The 18,638-nt window shown below is 41.4% G+C and overlaps 1 protein-coding gene across 1 annotated transcript in view; it reads right to left on the bottom strand.

The window, feature by feature from the left end:
* Nucleotides 1-17,574, bottom strand: part of HCRTR2 (hypocretin receptor 2) — an 81,835-nt gene extending 64,261 nt beyond the window's left edge. Inside the window, exon 1 of the mRNA XM_032463315.1 lies at nt 17,289-17,574. Coding sequence (XP_032319206.1) covers nt 17,289-17,511 — 223 coding nt within the window. The 5' untranslated portion in view covers nt 17,512-17,574. The remainder of the gene's footprint in view (nt 1-17,288) is intronic.
* Nucleotides 17,575-18,638: the final 1,064 nt, after the last annotated feature.

The following is an 18,638-nucleotide window of genomic DNA, read 5'->3' as shown; positions in this document are numbered from 1 at the left end:
CTGGAGGTGGCCAAAATCTCGTTTGTATTCACCCTGCCTCTATAGCACTTTTTGCTTCCTATTTTGTTCCTCCTGTTACTCACTGCCCTGATGCCCCAACCTCCCCTGTCATTGTGTCCTTTTCACCCATTGTATACCCATGGTCCTATATTTCAGTACCTCTGTTCGTATCTCTTTAATAATAGATAGCACATTGCCCTTTTCTTCAATGCACACATTTCTGTCCTTTCCGGGAGACTATTCACTCCTTGGGGACAATGATGATATCTTCTTGATCTCTGGTCCTTCTAGAGTCAAGAAGGAAGCCTGCCAATAAATGCATGATCAACAGTCGTTTCATGAGTGAATGGACGGATGGATGCTCGCCCATTATTCAGATTTAATTTACATCCATTCAGCAGTGGTTCACCACCCACACTGGATCTTTGCAGAGCATCAGGGTCCAGGCTGCACAATGTTGACACTGTCTCTCAAGAAAATGGTCCTCTATGACCTTCCAAACAAATCCGTCCCTACAACCCTGCAACCACAGTCCAGAAACCTTCAATAAATTTTCTTCACTTCTTAAATCTGAGCACAGATCATGTTTTCTTATACTCACATACCGCCAAAAGTAGAAATTTAAGCATTTAACTATAATGTTGAATTTAAAAAATGAGCATTGGAACTACAGCATATACCCTGTTCCTTTGTTATACTCAGGGCGTACAGACTAACATAGAATTTAGAGACTCTCTGCAAAGGAGGAAGACAGTCAGATTTACTAATGAATGAGTTTAAAAGGTTTTGTCAATCAACACTTATCTTCATTATCGATACTCTAAGTAAACACAAAATAATAATTTTCAGGATCTGTTTGTGGGAAAGTTGAAGATAATGGCTTTCTTAATAAAAGCCAAGACAGATTCTAAATATTTTTGTTGAGATGAAAATGGATGCTTTAAATTTGAGTAGACTGAACTGCATATAAATTAGAATCAAAAGATCTATGACTAATGTCACTAATCATTCCTTAAAATACATGTCAGAAAACACAGGATTTTGTGTGTGTGTATATATATAGGAAAAGAATTAGACTTTTATTTTCCAAATCTGAATACATATTCCAAATCTGAAGCCCAAAGTAAGAACCTTTCTTCTCTAACCTACTATAGCCAAATATACTGCAAGTCTTATAAATCTTTCAAAACATTTTCGCAACACCCACTCCTTGGAGGTAGAGTATTTGCAAACTCCAATGTATTGAAGAAAAAGAGAGGAAACCAGCTGCCTGAAATGGATCAGATATGGGTTGCTAAGTGTCATTATTTCCTCCATGTTTCCAAACAGAGGATTAAGGATATTTCAGTGAAAAATTGCATTTCTAAAATCTTAGAGTGGACAAGTCCTTGGAGGAGAGTTTGTATTCATTGTCTTAATCCATGTCCGTTCAGGGTTTCCATACCTTCCATATTATTGCCGAAAAGTGTTTGATGTTTTTAGAACGTCACATAACCCTAGTATCTTCTCTATGACCAACAACTGACGTTTGTAATTTAATAAATCAGCACCACTGCATCAAAATCAAAGCTAGGCCTTTACATCCTTCTGTGTGGTTGAACACCTTTTGTTTTCATTGCAACTTTCCAATTCTCTCCATGACATAACTGAGGGACCACATTTATTATGCATAGTATTATGTGTAGAGCTTATTTAATGGTTTAAGAATACACAGTAAAAGGAAGTACATTTTGCTTTAATCCTGAAACAGTGACTCCATATAGAAAAATCATAAATTAGGAAATACTAGAGGAAAAAAACCTTTTCATTACTGCTTTTTCAATTTTTCTCTAGAATGTTCCTAAGCCTTTGCAATACTAATTCTATATGCAGCGAATTCTGCTTACCATGCCAGACTTCTGAAATGTCCTTTTTTTTTTTTTTGTAAAATTGTATAACAACAAATGTGTACTGTTTACTACGATAATAAATTGTCACTGTGCCCACAGATACTTTGGCTTAAAATATTATCGCTAAGTATGACTTCAAAACTATCACTGAGAGTAATCTGGGGGCTCCCACACCTTTAACCTTTCCTTTCTCTCCTTTAAGTCCTCCTATTGGTCTTTTTGGCTCATTTTCTTGTTTTTCTGCCTAATCCCATTTCAAGGCAGGTCTTTTAATCTTCTCTCCTGTGATAAGTCTTTATTGACACAATGGAATTTGTGTCAAATGTGAAAGCACCTGCCTTTCATGTCTGCCTCTGAAAATAGGAGGGAGGGTCTCAAAGGAGAGCAGACTTACCTCTGCTCTTCCCTGTAACAGGGAAGCTGACATTCAGGGTACTGGGACCCCATCCGAAATGTGGATTCTAGAGTTACCACCTCCAAAATTCTGACTCGGTAAGTCATACGTAGGCACTGAAGTAAAAATTATTACCATGAACCTCAGTTTCTGGTTTTCATTTTTGTATTTTAATGCACAGTTCAAGGTGACCCTTTTTGAGATTTAAAGCAAATAGAGCTGTGATGATTTCATGCAGGAAAAAAAACCAAGAGTCCAATAATCTGTAAGAAATACATTTTTTGAATTCACTGTATAGTTCCTTCTAGAGGCTTCCATATCTGTGGGGAATATGTTAAAAGGTATGAACATAAAGGATGATGTTGATTATAAATCTCGGGTTTATTTCACTTGGCTTGACCTTTTACTTGAACTCCTGATGGCACATTCAAATGTTCACAACACACCTACGTGTACTAGCTCAAATTTAGGCTGTCTGACATCAAACTTTGATCCTTCCCTAGATCAAACCTGCAGCTCCCCCAGGATCCCACATCTCAATAAATAGTACCACCACCCACCTACCTGGCATAAAAATGTTGACTTCCTTCTTTCTCTCACACCCATATGCAATCCATCAGTAAATCCTGTTGGGTCGACTGTCAAAATATATCCTAAATATCACCACTGGAGGATAAATTTCCTACAAGAATGAGTTTTGTCCATTTTGTTTGCTGCTATAGGCATACAATAAAAGTTTTGAACCTATGAATGTATTTAGTGTTGCAAAAAAGATCTTCTCACTCAAGGTACCCATTAAGACATTTATGTTCCTTTGTATACTTTAAATTATTCTGGAAGTATAAATAATTCTCACATAAACTGTGTATGTTGCCTGCAGACTCACAAAGAAAAAAATCTCTCAGTAGCGAACTAGCTATGAATGGCACAGGGTGGGGACAAGCCCTACTTATTACTGGATGTCTTCATGTGTCATATAGATACCACTGTAACAAAGCAAACTCAACCCGCCTTGGCGAAATTCATCCCGACCCCTCCACTCACAACACTTGATTTGCTTTCTGTATTTCCTGTCTATGTTAAGAAAAAACACAAATGAGACAATCATTGTGCTTTCTTTGGCCAACACCTTCTACTAATCAGAAGATTCCGTTCTGTTCCTCTCAACTCCCCATATCTGGTGAGTTGCCAATTTCTATTTCCAGAATGTCTCATATTTGTTTCATTTTTTTCATATTCCATTCCACTGTGTTGGTTTTATCCTCATAATCACTTTCCCAAAGATTCTTAACAGGCTCCTGACTGGCCTCCCACTGCCTGATCTCATAAGGCCAAGCCATTCTCACCATTTTCCCAGATTCATCTTCCCTTTGGGAAGTTCTGATTCATTAGGACTCATTTTTAAACAACTACAGGGATTTCAAACTTTTAAAATACAATCATAAATGAATTGGATAAAGGAGTTGTGGTATATTCATACAATGGAATACTACTCAGCCATAAAAAAGAATAAAATAATGCCATTTGCAGCAACATGAATGGACCTAGAGATTGTCATTCTAAGAGAAGTAAGCCAGAAATAGAAAGAAAAATACCATATGATATCATTCATATGTGGAATCTAAAAAAAAGAAAAAAGGGGACACTAATGAACTCATCTATAAAACAGAAAGTGAGCCGCAGATACGGTAAACAGTCTCATGGTTACCAGGGGAAAGGAGGTGGGAATGGATAAATTTGGGGGTTTGAAATTTGCAAATGTTAGCCACTATATATAAAAATAGATTAAAAAAACAACAAGTTTCTTCTGTAGAGCACAGGGAACTATATTCAATACCTTGAAATAACCTTTAATGAAAAATAATATGAAAATGAATCTATATATGTATATCATGCCTGGGGCATTGTGCTGTGCACCAGAAGTTGACACATTGTAACTGACTCTACTCCAACTGAAAATTTTTTTAAAATCCCATCCACCATGATAAAAAATACAGGTAAGCCTTGGCAGATACGTACAAAATAAAGTAGTCCACAAAAGCAATGCTGAGCATCAAAGGAGATTCCTTGAAGTCTCCATTACTTGAAATTTCCCCCAAATTGTCTTAGAGCCTATGTTTTCCCGAACTTCCCTGAGTGACATTTTCATCCCAGTTATTTATAGATCTGAGAGCAATCATAAATTTATTCTTACTACTTCATCTACTTAGGTGTGATTTCTTTTCATCCTTTGGAACTTTTCAAAATTCTACACACATGTCCACAAAACCTCAGACAGTACCTCCCTGTTGGGGAAGTACTTCCTACCCCAGGTCAGATCCAACTTTTGTGTTTTTATGTTCTAATTCTTAGCATGTGCCTCTTCAATAACCCTGATACTACGGACTTACATGTCAGTCTCTCCCACAAGATTAGAAATTCCTTGTAGGTCAGGACCATGCCTCGTTCGCTCTGTATTTCCTCCACAGAATGTAATAGGACAGGTTACATGTTGTGGGTGTTCAATAAATGTTTGCTGAATGAAATAAGAAAAGGAAATAGCTCCAAATCAGATAAGTCCTAGAAAACCGGAGTGTTGGTTCAGGCTGCTTTATTGTCATGGGTGATTTTTCCTGCTATGATTGTATGGAAACCTCTGCTTCTCTATGTTGACTTTACCTCCATTTGGATGATAAAAATATATTTGCATGACTTCCAACCAAAATTCTGTCGATCCTGTCACTGTTGCTGATGAACACTCAGCACTCAGAGAAGTCTCATGAGCTCCTATTTACCAGAAGATCTATGCCAGGCTTGATTCTTCCTCTGGTCTCCGTGGTCAGGTACCTACAATGAGTTTTAGGTCACTGACGCAGTGTTGATTTGTCACTGAAACTCTGGTCCCTTTCAGTTGAGTTTACAAAGAAAACATGTGCATGAGAATTTGTGTTTTCAGTAAATTACACGTGTGTTTTTCCAACTTGCTGTGCACACTAGCACAGATGCGCTAGCAACGACAAAATGAAAATGGAGAACAGAGCATTATATTTGCCTACTGAGGCCAAGTGGTAATATGTAAATATATTCAAACAGTGAGCACAGTAAAGGCTCTCTAGTACTAAATTCTACTCCCTGGGAAGAGAAGTGAATGAGAGCCTTTTCACATAGGTTGTTATGGGGTTAGCTAAGGTGGTGGGTGACAAATGCCGTTGCTGAAGAGTTGTGTAATTAGGGCCATGTAACAGCTCCGAAAAGCCTAGCGTGCAAATTCTACTGTAACTCACTTGATTCACAATAATGAGAAACATTGATAGCATCATTTATCAACTGGCCACAGGTCTTCTGGAATTAGCAACTCCTCCCATCTCTGGGCAAGACTGTGCTTTGACTTTTCAGACTATATAATTTGATGGCTATTTCTGGAAACAGAGAACCAGAATTAAGGCAAAGAGTTTATTGTTTCTCTTATTTGCCATTAAATGAAGTGCCTGGAACTATCCAGCTATTACCAACATTGCTATTGGATTCCACCTAAAAATGTGATTTTATTTTCAACTGCCTGCACGGTCGAGTGTGCCAGAATCGGCGTTAAGTCACTGATTGTGGGGAAATGGCAGGGATTCCTAAAGCTGAGGCTCTGTGGGTATTCCTGAAACATCCGGGGCTCTTATGGGGATATGATTGCCCGCTGCCTCCTTTTTTTTTTTTTTTTTTTTTTTTTTTGCAGAAAGTACGGAGTCATGGTAACATTTAGTCTCAGTTCTCTTATCCCATCCAGGACCCAAATGGACACATGTTACCTTAGAGTTTTACACAAATATTAAAAAAAAAAAAAAAGGCTAACAATCAACTTTGAAACAAAGAGGGCTTACGTCGGGGCTTTGTTCATTACACGGGCTTTGCATGTTACACGGGGTTTGCACGTTATACGTTCTCCTCTGTAGCAGCAGAAGCATAGCGTGTTATTTGGAAGCATATTTATGTAACTTCCTAGGGAAAAAAGAAAAAACTGCCACAGTTTGTAAATCTCATTTGCTCTTCCAGAAGATGGTTTCACGGTAACATCAAAAGGATTACAGTGCTGGGGAGAGATTTTACAAATGGTCTCCCACCATCATTACTTTAGTAACTAAATAATATTTATTTTAATCTGTGTGTACCTGAAGATATTGAACAAAACGATCACAATCATAATTCAAATTATTGAGGTTCCTTTTTTTTTATAATTGTATATAGAAGAAATTTAAAGAAATTGGATATAAATTTAAATTGATACAAATAAATTCACCAATGCTGATATGAAAAAAAATGTACTTCTCTCTAAAGTATTCCAGCTGCAAAGACAAAAAATAAATAAAGGAACTACTCTTGGGGAACTTAACATGTTACTTAAGGGAGATGACAGGAAAATGAACAGACAAACCAGTAGTATCATTGCTAATAGAAATCAGTTCTATGACAGAAATGAAATGGGATGGCAACCTAGGTGGGTAGGGACTTCGAGACGTTTTCTGAAGATGCGACAATGTCAGCTGAGCCGGAACCACTCGGGAGAGGGTGGGGGAGGGGTGCTAGGAATTGCGAAGACTCGAAAGCAGGAATATATTGAGTCTATTCAAAGAAAATAAATCATGCTACAGGGGTCAGTCACCTAAGGGGTGCTCCTTCTTACATGGGTGTTAACTCAAGGACGTTCTCAACCCTGGTGTATTCATCTTCTCTACTTCCCTATTTCATTTACACAGAGGATAGTGGAAAATAGGTCTTGACTTTGGCAAGGTCAAGGCCTTAGATCCAGTGTTCTTGGCATTTCTAAAGTTTGGAAGGTAGCTTCTTAACCCTGCATAAAAATACTAGGATGCATTAAAATCATATCTATCATATAATGCAACCCCCAAAACGTGTGCGCACTTGCGTGCATGGGTGTGAGCATACACATTTTTATTTCTGTGTTTTTAAGTCCTTGAATTCTTATCTTCCCCCTTTCCCCTGAGATATTTTGGTTTCCTGTCAGTGACTAGTTGCAATGTTCATTAAGCCTGGGGAAGAGAAAACACATAAATTCATGAACTAGGAGTATTTTACTGGCTTTCAGGAATCGATGAGTCACTGTCACCCTCTCTGATGACTTCAAAGAACAAGGCTTTCTAGGCCTCCCGATGTCCAAAATATAAATCAAGCCCCAGCACATAAATGTCCCAGTAATTATGAAGTGCTTTTCATGCAGCGGCCGGTGAGGTTTGCTGGTGCATTTGTTTTTGAGCTTTCTCACATGGGGGGAATTTTGATATTAAGTGTTCTAATTGGAGAGATTAAGTTTTTAGCTATTTTTTTTCATAGTGAAAAGTTGACTCATTTTCACCCAATGACAACGTGGCTTCATAGGCACTTAACTGTACATAATTCTCTACTTCTGTCCCAGGAATACAAGCACAGTCTGCACATTTTAGGAAAGACAAATTGGTTTCAAAATGGTATTTATAAGCAATTTTTTTTTTTTTACCAAAGTGGATAACTCACCATATTCATTCTGAATTAATGAAACAAATGATTATAGACAGTGCTTTTCTAACCCCAATTCCAACAATATAGTGGTAAAATCAAGGCTCCACATGGTTGTAAAACATGTGCTTGATAAATTCATTTTATAGTCACTCAGTAGGAATAAAAACTCACTGAAAACCTGGAAAAGAATGTTACGATTTTTAATCAATTTTAATAACAATTTAAATACAATTTTAATAACGGTGCTGTATTCCCATTGTGAGCTAACAATAGCAAATAAAAGTTTTTAAAGTAACCACAGTTTAAGAAACTTTGAAATGTTAGTGTCAACTTGTAATGTTTCCTGTAATTCCTCAAGGGTTCTGTAATGTCTTCAATGATTATTTGAATGATAAAAGTGCCATTTAAGATACATTATCAAATGAACATATTCAGAAAGTGGCAAGTAATCTGGAATTTAAAAAAAGGGGGACTTAGGTGGAAAATATGAAAAATTTTCACTAGATCTCAAATTTGTCATCTTTTGGGTTTTACTGTGAGGCCAAAAAATGATCTAAAGTTTAAAATGATGGATGGCTCAGAGTATAGTGATCCATTGAAACCCCCAAAATAAGTTAATACAAAAATAATTTACATGAAAAGCTGTTGAGACTATTGGAAAATATTAACAGAGCACAGGAAATTCGTAAGTACGGCTTTGAAAGAAGCGTGAACAATATTTAAAGAGAAATTACTTCTCAACTTTAAATGTTCAGCAAAGCAAAAACAGCAACAGTTTTTTCTATATTGTAATCTTCTTCCTTTACTTTGCTCTTTTTTATTTCTTTCTTCTCCATTTTCTCACTTTTTTCTCCATTCCTTCCTTGTACAGCATGTGGAAAGCCTCCCAGAGGTAATTAGAGAATTTTGATTTTCTTTTATTATCACTCATTTTTCATTACAGTAGGTTTGATGTCTGAGCCCCAAACTGGACGCAAATCCCAGGGTGAAAACTTCGTGGGTCTTCCAATGACAGGGCTCCTGGCAGCATCTTTGAAGGGTTCCCTGTAAGCCACAGTGCCAGAGCAAGCTGAGACCTTCAGTCTCTCGTAACCCATAGAAGGTTCCGGCTCCATCTCTACACTCTCCTCGCCTGCACTTGGAGTCACCGCATTGCTTAACAGTCTCCACGTAGCTCAGGCTATTTCACGCCTCCGTGGTTTTGCTCATGTTTCCTCTGCCCGGAACATCCCTACTCAATTTTCTCCACCTGTATAACTAGAATTCATGCATTAAAACTCAGTGGAAGTGTCATCTCCTCCTGGATCTGTCTCTAATCCCCCCAAATAGAGCTAAGCATCCTTTTTTTATGCTTCCACGACATCCTGTAACCCATCTGTCAGAACACTTGCCATGTGATGTTGAAATCTCCTGTTAATATGTCTGTTTCTTCACCCAGAGTGTAGGTCCCTTGGCTTCTGTTATCTGTGGACCCTAGGTTCTCATCGCAGCACCTGCACCGAGCCTCCCAATATTGTAAGTTACCTCCACTGGCAGAGATCGAAAATGTGAAGTGGGTGTATGTGGCCGTTTCTCTTAGCCTTATTCCATTAAGTACTTGATTCCTCTAAATTCCCTTTTTCTGAGACTATGCAAGTTAGAAATACTTGTAACTACCTGTGTGGTTCCTGTGACAGAGACAGTGTCCTCTCACACTTTACAGCCCCCCGGTAGCTAGGTTGATGCAATGCGATTGGATCTGGCCAAAGTGACTGTGGGCGTGACTGACACGTGTTGCTTTTTTGGCAAAGGTGGTTAATATCCAGCATATTTTTTTTTCCAGTTCACTCTTTCTCTTCCTATGACAACTTTAGAGGCTGTGAAACAACATATTCCCAAATTTAAAGACTTAAAAGAACAAACATTTATTATCTCACAGCTTCTAAAGGGTCAGGAATCTGTGAGAAGCTTTGCTAGATAGCTCTGTCTCAGAGTATCCGTCATTAAGTTTTGGTCGAAGTTGGGTATGGGGGTGGGAGGGTACTGTCATCTCAAGGCTCAATCTGGCTGAAGGATTTGCTTCTAAGATCATGCACGGGGTTGTCTGCTGGCCACATTCCCTCTTTGGCTGTTGCCTGGAGATTTCAATTCCTCACCCTGTGGGTTGCTCTCAACAAGATGGCTTACTTTCTCCAGAGCAAGAACTCTAAGAGCAGGAGAGAGAGTGGGAACTCCAGGCAGAAGCTGTAATCTTTCATCACATAATCCTGACAGTGACATCCCATCACTGCCGCTGTACGCTCTTGGTTACCCAGATGGCTTCTGGCAAAATATGGACGGGGACTACACAAGGGTGTGGATGCCAGGCGATGAGGGGTCACCAGGACCCATCTTGGAGGCTTGTGTTGAGGTGGCCCATGAACATGGAGGACATACGGACCTCGAGTCATTGGACATAGCAGACTCTCCAACCCCCATTCGATGTTAAGTAAACGAGGAGTAAACTTGTGATGCTCAGCCAGTGAGCACTTAGGATTTATTTGCTACTAACTCACAGTCCACCTTTCGGATCAATCAAGCTCTCCGTGTAGTCATTCTACAGAAAGGGACCGTGATGATTGGAAGGACTTCAAGTGCTCCAGGACTTGTATGAGTAACTTCTTACTTTATATGAAGACATTGGATTTATTTATGTACTTATTTGCCAGCTTTGTAAATCTGGCTAATATACACCTGCGCTAAGAACATTGACAAAATCAGGCACCGATGGGATCACCACTGTCTATGGACAGACAAGGGCAGTGAGAACCCTTGTCCTGGCCTCTTGGAATACAGGGAACCGGCAAGCTTTTCCCAAACTGACACACAATCCCTTGATATTTCAATGTATTCAAACTTTTCTTTTAAATTGATGTCAAATCATTTCAGGTACATGAATTTTTTTTCCCACTAAAGACAATCTAATGTATTAGCTTGCTCTGCAGAATAAATGAGGCAATACATGTGACAATGTCTTCTGATGAGTAAAATACTATATAAATATTAAACGTTGTTCATATGCTTGCGATATCAAAGGTAAATTGCTGGAAAAGTCTCAATGATAATAATCCAAAAATATTTTCAGGAATAAATCCTTATTTATTCCAAACAATCTTGGTTTGTTTGTTTGTTTGTTTGTTTATGGGGAAACGGTTCTAAGGGCAAGGGGTTTAATGCTAATGAAATGTATATACATTTCATTTCTTTGGTTAAGAGATGGTCTTTTCGTTGAGAGCAAAGATGAAATGAGTAAGTTCAATCCAAAGAGTCGGCTATTCAGAAGACTAGTCACAAATATCATGTGTGTCACCCAGTAGCCTCTCTCCAAGTGTTCCACTGTCAGGGTCTAAAAGGCATTCCCCATGCTGTGTAATGAGCAATAGCTCTTGGGACATACATAACACCTTTATGCTCTACAAAAACTATTACATGATTAAAGATTGACCTATTGAATCAAATCGATAGAAATTTATGATTTTTTAAGTTAATATTAATTACATCAGAAAAAGAAAACAATAAAATTTTTGAGTAGTTTGAAAACCAAGAGGGAAGTAAAAGATCTTTAGATTATTTGAGATGGTAAATGTTTAGGCCCTCAGTCTTAAAAGGTGTCTAAAGACAGCACCTTCGATAAGAAAGTAACCCGCAGCCACAATCATCTAACGTTTATCCAGTGAGTCACCCCCCTCCCCACCCCACAGAGGCAAAAGCATTTTTGGCAACACCTATTTTACCTTGAAGTTTTCTCCTGCAGAGTAACCCTAGCCTGACCTTGATTAGCTTATCACATGAGCTCATCCTCCGAGCCGAAGAGCTTGGTCTGTCAGAGGAAGAGCATGGCAAGCCGCCAGCCCAGCTCTGCGCGTCGTCTGGAGGGCACACTTACGCATCCTTTCCGTTCTCTCTCCTCTCCCCTGAGTCTCAGTCAGGATGGGAAGCGCGGGACAGAGACAGGATGAAGTCATAGAACATGGGTGAGCCACGACGGAGCCTGAGAAAGCCATATTTGAACCCTGGTGCTGATAGGTCCTGTCGGACTAAACGTTGGAAGATGTTAAACAGCTTTTTGAATTTCGTTCTTCTTATTTGTAAATCAAAGCTATTCATCTCCTTGTTATAGATTTGTTAGGAGGCAGGAAGGAAATACATCTATTTATTATGGAACCTTGCTTCCAGGACTTGGCATATGTACCTGCTCAATATCCTGCGTGTCCTTTTGCAGTGAGAAGAGGGACTGGAGATGTAGAAATAGCCTTTGCTTCACTCATCACATGTCACTGACTGACCCTTACCTAGTGAGCCATTGCTTAACACAGCCAGCATCCCTGAGGGTTTTGGGGTGTCGGAACGCTGCAAGAAGAAAGATGGAAAGAGCTCCTTTCATTAGTGAGGTAACAGCAGTGGTAGATACTCCTGCAGTTTGAGGATCTGAGTGAGAATTCTAAGCCCTTAGAATGCTAACGTAGCTGCAGTGCATGACGATTTGCAAATATATTCTGAAATTTGAAATAATAAAAATTCATATAAATATATACAATATATATGTTTGACCTAAAAAAAAATCAAGAAAATTTTCAAAAACTTGATGTATTTGTATTTGAGTGTTAGATTTAGCCCCTGTTAAAAACTGGTGTTATTTTCATTATTTCACTTTCCTCATTTTTTTTTTCAAATAGACAAAGAACCCATTACATTTAAATTATCTCATTATTGTGTTATCTCATTATTGTCTGTCCATGATGAATGTTGCTGTTACCAGTGAGACAGCCATTTAAAAAGTTATCACTGAGATTCTGTTCATGTCAAAAACATGATTTATTTTACCGGGTACGACTAAGTGGTTATGAGTTTAGTAAACATGTGGAGGCATCCGTTTAATTCTTATTCAGCTAAGCATTCTCTGCATTCTGCAACTAAAATCGCACACGTTTAAAACTTAATGGTTAATACGACCTTTTATAGTCACCATTCCTGGCCTCTGACGGGTCTTGGCAGAGATGAGTAATGTATTATCTGCAGCCTCTTTCTGCTTGCTGTGTAGGAAAGGGTGAGTTTTATAACAACCACAGCGCTGAGATGGGCATTAGGACCAGCAGAAAAGAAAGGTCTGTTAGGCTTCGGAGTAGCGGGAACTTGAAACTGCCATTTCCATGCCCGGAGCATTTGATGTGATTACCTCTGTAAGGAGCCACCGTGTTACAGACATTCCTCCTTTCCTCCTATCCCACCTACCCAGCTTACATTTCTTAACAGGCAGTGTGTTGCAACTGAGTGAAATCAACGTATTACACCTGCGCGCGTACCTGCGCGCGCGCGCCTGGGCTGGTTAATGCGTCCATGCTGGTGCAGCCGCTCACACACGCTTCACGAACTCTGAGTGACTCGAACTGAGTCCAGGCACATTTCAACAGAGAGAAAGGGGTCAGGGTAGTGAGGAATGACTTTCACAGAGAGGTGGGAAGGCAATGATAAATAGTCAGTATGAAGACACCGAAAACCTGTTCGCGGGATGGGTGGGTGGGTGGAGCCGGTGTCGAAGAGTAACAAGAGCCACCCCACTGTGCTGACAGCTTTCAGGAGGAGTAGAGGCCATAAAGAGATACAGACTGGCCGTGGAGGCAGACAGTGGCTGCCAGTCCCATCAGGGAGTGGGAATCAAGGCATAGAAATTGGCATTTAGTGTCTACTGTGTCAAGAAAAAAAAATATACATATATACATATATATATGTATATATATATGTATACACACACACACATACATATATATTTGGATGTCTACTCTACCAGTCTATGTATTCATATATCCCAGCCTCATAGGATTTCTACAAGGCAGGCGTTATCAAGCACAATTTCAACTGGAAACGCCACACTTGGAGAGATCAGTAGCTTGCTAATGGCCACATCAGAAGCAGGAAGCACGGCTGGACCAATGTCATTTGTTGAAGGTTCTTCTCATTTTTCATATGAAGACAACCATAAGGAGGGTGGACACAGTCCAGGTGAAACCGTGATCTCTTTGAACGCAGAAGTAAAAGAAGCAGAGAATTGGTCGTTTCCTCCAGATGTTTAAAGCTTGAACGGACTAGAACCCATCTCTCCATTCCATTCAGGGAATAAGGAGTAGGAATTACATCAAATATGTCATTCCTTGAGTGTCCCCAAGAACCCTCTCCCACCACCACATTCATTTTCAAAACCTAACATTGCTCAAAATGTCCTAGTCAAGTAATTGAATGCATCTACTTGGCTAAAGTTACAAGACATACTTAGGAAACGGTTATATGGGACATAATTTTGAAGATGCTGGAAAAACACTGCTTCCAAAAAGAACCTGTCCCATCTTCCTTCCTGGGACTTAAGATTCTATATTTAGACATATGTCTAATATATGTCTTTCATTAGAGGACATAAATTCATGAAATTGCATGTAAAGTAATTTTTTGCTATATTTTGGGTGACTTTTGTCAATATTTTTTCCAGGAAACTATTTTCCATCTCTGGAAAGAAGCATCTGATAAAGGAGAGGGAATATAATAAGAGAGAGGTTCCTTGGAGAGTAGAAAAAGCAGTGGGTATGATGAAGAATTTGTCATTCTGCTCAGGGTATGTATTGTCAAATCACTTCACCAAAGGGCATTGTGGGGGAAATGGCTTCTAACTGATTACATTATATTTGTAATTTCAACAAGGTTGAGATTTTCCAAGTCATCAGTTACATGAAAGTGCAAACTGTGAATGGACCTGAAGGGTCAATGATTATATCTGTTGCCTACACTGTGGTGTTTCACCTTCATACTCAACGTTGCCTCTTTGTCTTGAGTGAATAATGTGATTTCTTGTCCTGCCACTCTCTGCATAGAATTACTTATACCAGGGGGGCAAAGAAAGCAATTCTCGATCTAATCCGTTTTGCAGATTTGACAGTGACTTCAAAGAGCAGGAAGTTGTCTGTGAGTAATGACACTGCTCATTTGTTTAAATGTCAAACTTAAACCACATCAACTTTCAGGGCATATGTCAGTAAAGAATATGGGTTTCAATTCAGCCACAGAGGATTTCAGTGTCAGTGGGTCCTAAGGAAAACAGCTGTCAGTTTCCTCAGAGCGGAGGGTTTTGAGTAAATCTTTTTTTTTTTTTTTTTTTTTAAGCTAGATAAAATTGCCCGTTTCAGCACTTGGTGCTGTGGACAGTGCTCTCTCCCTTGACATTATGAAACAAGTAGCCTTACTATAGAGGTGTTTCCTTCTTGAGATTGAAACACTTCTCAGGCTAGCAAACCTGCACCTCTAAACGGTGCAATTAAAATATGAAGACTATGCATCACAGATCTGTGAAGCCAGAATGAAATAACAGCAAAAAGGAGAAAATTGTATTACAGAGATTAAGCCTGAAATAAAATTAGGGAAGGAAAATAATTCTGATTTGGAGCTATTCCTGCAAAACATGTCAAAATTTTACTGCAATGCAATAATGTTCCTCTCTGGATGGGTTCTTTTTTGGGGGGAGGGGTGGAGAATGACAGAACCATTAACCCCTCATGGTAATTTATTAACAATGAACATAGATGCAGGGAAAAACAGGAAGTACATTTAGTAGGCTTGTAGACACCAGGGGCAAAGAATTCATTCTCTATATACTTTCTAGATCTACAGTTGAATGTCAATGGAGAATTCTGGAGCTAAGGTCAGAAGAAATGGAACTGAATTTAAATCATGTTCCTTAATAGAGTCATTTCATTTCTCTAAGTTTTGCTTCTGTCCAATGTGGGTTACTCTGAGGTTTAAGTGAGAGAGTGTATGTGGAGAGATCTGGCATACAGTAGGTACTCAATAGATGTTCAATATTGACTATTCCTTTGTCATGAAGTATTAGCATAATGCAGTGAAACGTTGCTGTGCTAGGAACCATGCATCCTAATTGCTGTAACTCTAAGGACTCATGACAAGAAGGAAGGAAACAAGAAAAGCATCATGATGAACAGACTTATCTTTTCAATAAATGGCCCTAGTCATGTGGATTTCCATCTTCATCTACCTTGTTTGCACCCTCAAAAGATTTATGATTGCCTTTTTTAAAAAAGTATCCAAATAAAAATAGCCTGAAAAAAAAAAGAAAGAAAGAAAGAAACAGACTAAAGTTCTCAGAAGATTCTTACATTTCCTATCAAATCATATGCTACCAACTCTCTCAGGAGTGCCTCTCAATCACAGACTGCCAACTACTCCGCAGGCTGAATTGGTGAGGGACACACTTTGAATGCTTCTTACCCAGACTGACACACTTCCGGAGAAAAGGGAAAAATCAGTGCTGAAAGCCTGATAATTCCCTTATCATCCTCCGCAGCAGCTACGAACTCTTTGCTTTGGATTTCAAAGCCTCCCAGCCTATTTAACCTCGCTCACCTCCCGCCTCCCACCCTTTTTATAGCTGAAAACCGAGAGCATCTTGTCCTGTCATTTTCAACAGAGATTCTCTCCACACTGCCCTCTGTATTTAAACGCCTCCCACTCTCCATTCATCAAGGTGCACGCTCCTTCCATTCACAATTCTTGTTCAGTGGTCCCTCCCTTCCAAAGGTCCTTTTAAAAAGTGGATTTCCCAGCTATGCTACTTTACTCCGTCACCACAGCCACCATATCGCTGCTACATCCGCTCCCCCCCTCCCCTCAACCATCGGCAATTTTGCAGAGGTGGGGAGTGGGCGAGGAAATCTGTGTTTGCACACAAACCTAGAGAGGGAAAAACAGAGCCTAGCACTAAGCTAGGTTTCGTCATGTGGGAAGGGAAAAAATCGGTTGCAAATAATTTCCTGAGCCTAGAAGCAAGCGTGCTCTGCAAAATACATTGGTAGAGTGAATAAATGAATGAATGGGTGGCTGGATGAATGACTGCGATCTCCTTGGTACTTTTCTCAGATGCCCCTCCTTCTCGCTCACTGCCGGCATGGTTCCTGTTTAATTCAGCTTCCGTGCGCCAGCGCACCCCCTGCCCCCTCCTCCGTCCCCAGTCCCTGCCCTTTCCTTACCACCTCTAGACAGAGCCTCAACCTCCTGGCCAAAGGGCACTGTGCTCAGCTCACAGCCCAAGAGAGCTTGCTCCTTAGGGGCACAGCTTTGCACCCCAGCAGCTTGACCTCTCCCCAAGACCCCGGAGTCACCTGGCCACGTTCCGCAAAAGGATGACTGATTTCCCCACACTCAGCCAAATCTACCTGGAGATCCCTGCCGCTGCCCCTCTCCCGGCGCTTGTAACCTGGGTGCTCGGGAAGGAAATGGGGCTCCCCGCTTCTCTCTCCAGAAAAAAAAAAAAAGGGTTCACCATTCCAAGGCTCAGTGAAATCAGAAAACTTTTTTTTTTTTTTAAATAGAAAACCCCACCCTGAGCGCAGCGACCTCTTTGTTTGCATCCCAGGGGAGGAGGGGGTCTTTGCAGCCGGGGGTGGGGGGCGGCGTGGACCTGGCAGCTTCCGCGGGGGGCCGTCCGGGCGTGGGGGGACGCTCACCCAGGACGTTCCCGATGAGCGCCACCACGAACACGACGATGTAGCCGGCGATCAGGACCCACTCATACTCTTTCGGGTGCAGGTATTCCCTCCACAGGTACCGCAGGAATTCCTCGTCGTCATAGTCGGTGGGGTTTAAAAAGGGCTCTTGAGTTTCATTCAGCTCCGGAGCGGATGACCAGTTGCGACAAGGCGGGGAGTCCTCCAGTTTGGCGCCGGACATCACGGGCTCGAGTCCGGGGCGGCTCAGTGCTGCAAGCGGCTGGGCCCCTGCCCCATGGGCGCCGTGGTCTGCGGCGGGGAGGCAGCGCCGAGCGGCGAGCAGGGGCTCCGGAGCCGAGGATGACGTGCGAAGTCCCCGGGCCAATGCCTCCGGGCCCGCCGCCGGGCAACCTGTGCGGCGGCTCGGCTGGCTTTGCAGGCGACGCCGCGCCGGGAGGAGCGCAGGCGGAGTGAGCATCCAGGGACCGGGCGCCGGAGGCTGCCGTGGTGGCACGGGGAGGGGAAGCCACCTCGGCTGCGCTCGGGCGCAATGACTCCTCATCTCAGCGCTGCGTCCGCAGCCCACAGCCTCCTCCCGCGCCCGCGGAGAGCTGGGGCTGAAATAAAGGGGGGGAAAAAAACCAAGTAATGAAAATGATTTTAACCTATGTGTCTGTGGGCTCAATCTCCTCCTTTTCTACCCGCCCCCCACCCACACCCCCTGCATTTCCCAAGTGCAGTTTCTGTAAAGACACGGGTAGGTCTGTGGACATGACAGGTCTGTCCGCACATGGTTAATGTAGGGTTTGCGGATGCATTTGTGTGGGTAATGTCAACAGAAAGTAATGCGAACGGGGAGAGGGGGGCGGAGGTCGCTGTGTTCCTCGAGCCGGACAATGAGCAAGTCATTTCAGGCAAGTATTTGAACATTCGCTTGGCTTTGCCGACTTAGCACTTGCTGAATCTTTCGGGCATCTCCTCCGCTCCCCCCCCCCCCACCCCATCCCCACCGCAATGGGGAGGGAGACAATTTTTTTTTTTAATTGAAGGATATATACCTCTCTGAAATTTGCATTTGCAACAGCAAGCGACAAATGAAACACAACAGCAAATCCTTGAAAGACACCAAGGGTCGTAACTGTGATCATAGTTAAAGTCGTCAAGCAAGGAGGCAGCGACACACCCAACAGCACTGAACACGTTCTCAGTAGGATGCAGTGGTCCAAGCCGGGCGAGGTGCGCTCTTGGGGGAATCCCACATCCCGCTGGTCTTTCTTCTCATTGACTCGGGATTGATGTCACCTGCCATTCTCTCAGGGACTGATTTTGTCCCTAAGAATAGCGTTTTGGGATTCCTCAGAGTGTGCA

This window comes from Camelus ferus, chromosome 20 (genome assembly GCF_009834535.1).
Source record: "Camelus ferus isolate YT-003-E chromosome 20, BCGSAC_Cfer_1.0, whole genome shotgun sequence".
Taxonomy (NCBI): Eukaryota; Metazoa; Chordata; class Mammalia; order Artiodactyla; family Camelidae; genus Camelus; species Camelus ferus.
The sequence above is the reverse complement of the archived record's forward strand: the minus strand, read 5'-3'. Positions and strand labels throughout refer to the sequence as shown.